We start from the raw sequence: 6,484 nt of genomic DNA, 5'->3' as shown, positions 1-6,484 counted from the left end.
TATACCACTCTGAGTGGCTTGCCAACGTTGTCATGGTCCCCAAAAAGGACGATTCACTTCGCATGTGCATCGACTTCAAACATAACAATCGACCCTGCCCGAAAGATCATTTCCCTCTGCCCCACATTGATCAAATTGTTAACTCGACCGCGGGATGTGAGCGTTTTTCCTTTCTAGACGCTTATTCCGGGTACTATCAGATCCGACTGTATGGTCCTGATGAAATAAAAACAGCTTTTATCACCCCATTCGGGTGCTTTTGCTATGTTACCATGCCCTTTGGTGTCAAGAATGCTGGTGCCACATTCATGCGCATGATCCAGAAGTGTCTGCTCACTCAAATAAGTAGGAATGTGGAAGCATATATGGATGACATCGTGGTTAAGCCACGTAAAGGTTCCGACCTACTGACTGACCTTGTTGAAACCTTTGCCAATCTGAGAAGGTATGATATCAAGCTTAATCCATCAAAGTGCACATTCGGAGTCCCCAGAGGGAAGTTACTCGGTTTTCTCATTTCCGAATGAGGGATCGATGAAAACCCAGAAAAAGTTGGTGCGATTCTCCGAATGAAACGCCCTGTGCGTGTGCATGATGTCCAGAAGCTTATCGGTTGCCTTGCCGCATTGAGCCGATCCATTTCGCGTCTCGGTGAAAAGGCATTGCCTCTTTACCGACTGATGAAGAAGTATGACAAGTTCGAGTGGACTCCTGAAGCTGACGCAGCGTTTGCAGAGCTCAAAACCCTGCTTTCCACCCAGCCGGTGCTTGCTCCTCCAATCAGTAAGCTTTATATCGCAACCATTGGACAAGTTGTCAGTACGGTGCTCACGGTCGAGCGGGAAGAAGAAGGTAAAGCCTTCAAAGTTCAGCGCCTAGTGTATTATATTTCTGAAGTATTAACCCCGTCCAAGCAGAGATACCCTCATTGTCAGAAGTTGCTTTATGGGATTTATCCGACGACAAAGAAAGTTGCACATTACTTCTCAGGTCACTCGGTTTCAGTTGTCAGTGATGCTCCATTATCAGAAATTCTGAACAATAGAGATTCCACTGGTCGAGTGGTGAAGTGGGTGATTGAACTCCTTCCGATAGATATCAAGTTTGAGGCAAAGAAAGCAATCAAGTCCCAAGCAATAGCATATTTCCTTGCCGAGTGGAGTGAGCAACAACAACCGACTCAAATTCATTCGGAACATTGGACTGTGTTCTTTGATGGGTCCAAGATGCTGAATGGTTCTGGTGCTGGGGTGGTCCTGGTATCCCCATGAGGCGACAAACTCAGTTATGTTCTCCAAATTCACTTTGATTCCTCCAAAAATGAGGCTGAATATGAGGCACTTCTGTACGGGTTGCGTATGGCCATTTCACTCGGCGTCCGTCGCCTGATAGTTTACGTCGACTCAGATTTGGTGGTCAATCAAGTGATGATGGAATGGGATATCAAGAGCCTAGCTATGACTGGCTATTGCAATGAAGTGATGAAGTTGGAAAAGAAGTTCGAGGGGCTAGAGCTCCACCACATAACCCGAGTCAAGAATCATGCAGCTGATGATTTGTCGAAGATAGGCTCCAAGCACGAGTCTATTCCTAGCAATGTGTTTTTGGAACATCTCCACACTCCGTCAGTTCAAGAGGATCCTTTCATGGAAGAGCCCCCGCAACCGAAAAGTTCCACCGACTCGACTGAGGTTGAAATTCCAGCCGTGGTCGACCTGATCATGAAGGTTTTGGTTATCATCCTAGATTTTACGGTGCCATATGTTGTATACATTCTCAAAAAAGAACTTCCAGAGGATGAGGATGAGGCCCGTCAGATCGTTTGTCGATCCAAAGCCATCACTGTGATAGGTGGTCGACTGTTCAGAGAAAGTGTGACTGGAGTTGCTCAACGATGCATTACCCTAGAGGAAGGTCGAATGATTCTCAATGATATCCACTCAGGGACCTGTGGTCACCATGCGTCCTCTCAGACAATCATGGCCAAATCATACCGAGCAGGTTTTTACTGGCCATGTGCGAATGAAATGGCAAAAGAAATAGTCGACAAGTGTGAGGGCTGCCAGTTCTACTCCAACATGTCTCACAAGCCCGCTTCAGTCTTGAAGACCATTCCACTCATCTGGCCATTCGCTGTTTGGGGTTGGATATGGTTGGACCCCTAAGGACTGGCAGAAGTGATTTCACTCATTTGCTTGTAGCAGTCGACAAGTTCACTAAGTGGATCGAAGCCAAGCCTATCAAGAATCTCAACTCAGACACTGCCATCTGTTTTATCAGAGAGTTGACATTAAGATATGGAGTCACTCACAGTATTATCATGGATAATGGATCCAACTTCGATTCTGATGAGTTCAGAGCATTCTGTGCTTCCCAGGGTACTCGGGTCGACTACGCGCCTGTCGCGCATCCGCTGCCGAATGGACAGGAAGATAGAGCAAATGGTTTGATCCTCCAAGGGCTGAAACCCCGGTTAATGCGTGACCTCAAGCATGCAAGAGGCGCTTGGGTAGATGAATTGCTTTCCGTCCTTTCGGGATTGAGAACAATGCCAAATCGGTCGACTGGCCGGACTCCCTTCTTCATGGTCTATGGGGTTGAAGGCGTGCTGTCAAGCGACTTGCTTCATAACGCGCCCCGAGTAAAACTTTTCTTAGAAGCTGAAGCAGAGAAAACTCGGCAATATGTTGTTAACCTCCTAGAAGAAGAGAGAGAGATGGCTTTGATCTGATCGACCATTTATAAGCAAGACCTTCGTCGATTCCATGCCAGAAACATGAGAGGTCGAACATTTCAAGAAGGAGACCTGGTTCTCTGAGTGGATCAGCAACGACCTCACAAGCTTGCTCCTGCTTGGGAAGGTCCCTCATCGTAACCAAGGTGCTCCACAATGCAGCTTATCACCTTTATAATGTGGAACACAAGAAAGACGAGCCACGCACTTGGAACGCGGATCTGCTCTGCCCTTTTAACACTTAAGCACTCGTGTTGGCGAGTTGTAATAAGAATCGTTCATTTTGCTTATCAAAAACAAGATTTTTATGGTGCCTTAATGATTGCTATCCTGTCAAGTTGTGTGTTCAAAATCCCCCAGTGGGTGGCTTAGCCGCGAGCCTGATTTGCCTAAGTTTAAAAGATCCTACCGAGTGCAGAGCAATCCTCCCACTCAGGGCTTAGCTGTAGTCCCATACTCACCTAAGTTTAAAAAATCCTACCGAGTGGAGAGCAATCCTCCCACTCAGGGGCTTAGCTGCAGTCCCGTACTCGCCTAAGTTTAAAAAATCCTACCGAGTGGAGAGTAATCCTCCCACTTAGGGGCTTAGCTGCAGTCCGTACTCGCCTAAGTTTAAAAAATCCTACCGAGTGGAGAGCAATCCTCCCACTCAGGGGCTTAGCTGCAGTCCCGTACTCGCCTAAGTTTAAAAAATCCTATCGAGTGGAGAGCAATCCTCCCACTTAGGGGCTTAGCTGCAGTCCCGTACTCGCCTAAGTTTAAAAAATCCTACCGAGTGGAGAGCAACCCTCCCACTCGGAGGTTTAGCTGCAGTCTCACACTCGCCTAAGCTAAAAACCATTCCGATCCGCAAGGACGACGAGGTGCAGGTCATGCTCAGCACCTGGTGCCCTTGCCCATGACCCACTTGATGGAGCTGCGACACAAGTATAACGTCCGCTCCATTCCGATCTACAATGACGACGAGGTCCAGATCGTGCTCAGCACCTGGTGCCCTGGTCCATGACCTACTCGACGGAGCTACGCCACAAGTACAACGTCTGCTCCATTCCGTTCAGCAAGGATGACGAAGTGCTGACCGTGGACGGCATCAAGTGCCCTTGTGCATGATCCACTCGACAGAGCTGCATCACAGAGTCAGTGACATTCTAGACTGACGAATCAAGTTGCACTTAGAGGCAGATATATTCAAAGAAAAACAAAGTTCAGATAAATCTCGCAAAGTTCAGAACCGCAGATAAAAGTGCTCGGGTATCCGCCCAGAAGGAGTTTTAACGGTTTCAGAATCACTCGGCATTCCAAGGCAAATTGAATTAAGACTTAAAGTTTGTTCACTCCTCTGGGGGAGGACTGGCTGGCTCGACAAACTCGTCCAAGTCGACTCCGTCTACAATGCGAGTGGCCGCTTCAATGAAGGTCTCCATGAAGGACTCAAACTGGCGATGTTTGGTGTTGGCGACTTTGAGCGCTGCCAACTTCTCTTCCTTGGCCTCCTTGTAGTGGACACGGACCCGGCACAGAGACACATCAGCACCACATTGGGCGGAAGACTTCTTCCATTCCTGCACTCGGCCGGGAACTTCGTTGAGTCGAGTCATCAGAGACTCGAGGTCATTCTGGAAGCTCTCCTTCGGCCAGAGCACCGTGTTGACTCAAGAAACCGCCACCTTCAGTCGAGCTAGATAATCCACGACACTGGCGGGAGGAGATTCCAGTCGGAGCACGTTCATGGCGGCTTCGTCCTGTATGGGAGATTTGATGGGATCCAAGTTCGTCTCGATCCGTCCAGTCTCTTCTTCAAAGTTCTGGCAAAACTCTACACAGCAAAATGATGAGTCAAAGAACCGACTGGGAAACCAATAATAGGTTAAGAAAAACTAGTCGACCAAGAGGAAATACCTTCAAGCATGAGGAATAACTTCTTGGTGAGTCCCCCAGATAAGCCTCCAGGTCATTTCTCTTCTGAGAGAGATCTTCAATCTTGTCATTCAAGGCTACTTTGTCCTTCTTCAGACGGGTCACTTCTTTGTTAACTTCGGCAAGAGCAGTCTTCAGCTTGGCGTTGTCTTCCTCTAACGCCCCGACTGAAGCCAGCTTCTTATCGGCGAGTGTTGTTTTCTCCTGAGCCTCCTTCTGCGCTGTGGCAAGATCAAGGTCCTTCTGTGCCAAAGCCTGCCTCATTCTCTCTCTCTCTCTATATATATATAGTGTTACTATTCACCACCGAGGGTGCAGAATAAGTTATTCTTCATCTGAGGTAATTTTACGATCGCTTTCTAAATAAATTATGTTTAGAATATAAATAGTTACATGCATATTGATTCAATATGTAAAATTTGCTATAAAAATAAAAATATAGGTTATAAGACCAGAAAAATCACATTTTATGTATGTTTTACGCTATGTTTTTACATTCATAATTTTACGTAACATAAAATATTTTTTACGGCGAGTACATATTTTCTTACATTCTCTTTTTATGTATGAAATAAGACAAAATTTACGAAACGTAAAAATACGGTGCATTAATGTCAAAATAGAGAGGGGTGAAAAATAACTATTCCTACGGTCTATTCTAACAACACCCCCCTTAGAGCATCTCCAACAGCCGCGCCAAAAGACGCACGCGCGCGGTAAATTGGCTTTATAGCGCGCGCGGGACGTTTACGCGCGCTCCAGCGGTGCCGCGAAACTAGCGCGGGGGGGAAAAGGCGGCCGCTCGCGCGCTACATTTGGCGCGCCGCGTCCGGCGCGCCTATAAATTGCAGCGCCTCCGCCGCTCTCTCCATCGCCCTTTGCCGCTCTCTCCGTCTCTCCATCGCCCCCTGCCGCGCTCTGCCGCCGACACGCCACCACCGCGCCACGATGCCGCCTCGGCGCCGGGGAGGTACGGTCTACCGCGGCGTCCGCGTGCGTCCGTTCGGCACCTACTCCGCCGAGATTCGGTCGGGCGGCTGCATGCGGCTCCGTCTCAGAACTTTCGACACCGCCCAGGAGGGCGCCGGCGCGTACGACGCTGTGGCGTGGCGCCTCCCGAGGTCCCGTCAGGACATGAACTTCGCCGACATGGCGACGCGGGAGCACGCACAGGAGTTGGTTCCTTTCCCGCGGCTTCTCATTGACGAGGATCATCGCAAGCACTGGAGGCGGGAGCATCGTCTCAGGCTGGCCGAGTTGGACGAGCAAGCCATGGCACTGTGGAGTCATCGCTTCCCGGAAGACAGCAACGAGGAACAATTCTTCGCCCAGAGGAGGGCGAGGAGGGTGAAGAGGAGAGAGGAGCGAGCCGACTATCGCGAGGACAAGCGAACGCGGAAGGCGATCGCTAAATACAACCAAGCGCTAGGAGATGCGTCCTCCTGGAACACTGGCGACGAGCGGTTCCTTGACGCCTATGCTCCGACGTGGGAGGAGGACATCACCGTGACAGAGTCCGAGTCGGACGAGTAGTAGTAGGAGAACTATCTACGAAACCAAATATGTATTAGAAAAAACTGAAATATAGCGCGCCTTCTGGAACGGCATGGACGCGCTTTAATTTGCGGCGGCCGCTGGAACTAGCGCACCGCTGCGCGCAAAAGCTGGCTAACCCGATGATGTATCGCGACTTTTAGCGCACGGCGCGTTGCGCGGCTGTTGGAGATGCTCTTAAGACCTTATTCTACCATCAAAACATCTTATTCTGCCAACACCACACACGAACGCCACCACCCCTCCCCTCCCCACCTTCTACCGCGAGAGCGGCCTGGA

At 49.4% G+C, this 6,484-nt stretch overlaps 1 protein-coding gene across 1 annotated transcript; it reads left to right on the top strand.

Annotated features, from left to right (window-relative positions):
* Positions 1–5,599: 5,599 nt before the first annotated feature.
* Positions 5,600–6,184, top strand: LOC147964762 (uncharacterized). The gene has a single exon (XM_087530150.1). The coding sequence runs from the start codon at positions 5,600–5,602 to the stop codon at positions 6,182–6,184; it is 585 nt and encodes a 194-aa protein (XP_087386276.1).
* Positions 6,185–6,484: the final 300 nt, after the last annotated feature.

The sequence above is a fragment of the Triticum urartu genome, chromosome 6A (assembly GCF_056163025.1).
Source record: "Triticum urartu cultivar PI428250 chromosome 6A, HENAU_Tu73, whole genome shotgun sequence".
Lineage (NCBI taxonomy): Eukaryota > Viridiplantae > Streptophyta > Magnoliopsida > Poales > Poaceae > Triticum > Triticum urartu.
This window is presented reverse-complemented; position numbering and strand designations above follow the sequence as displayed.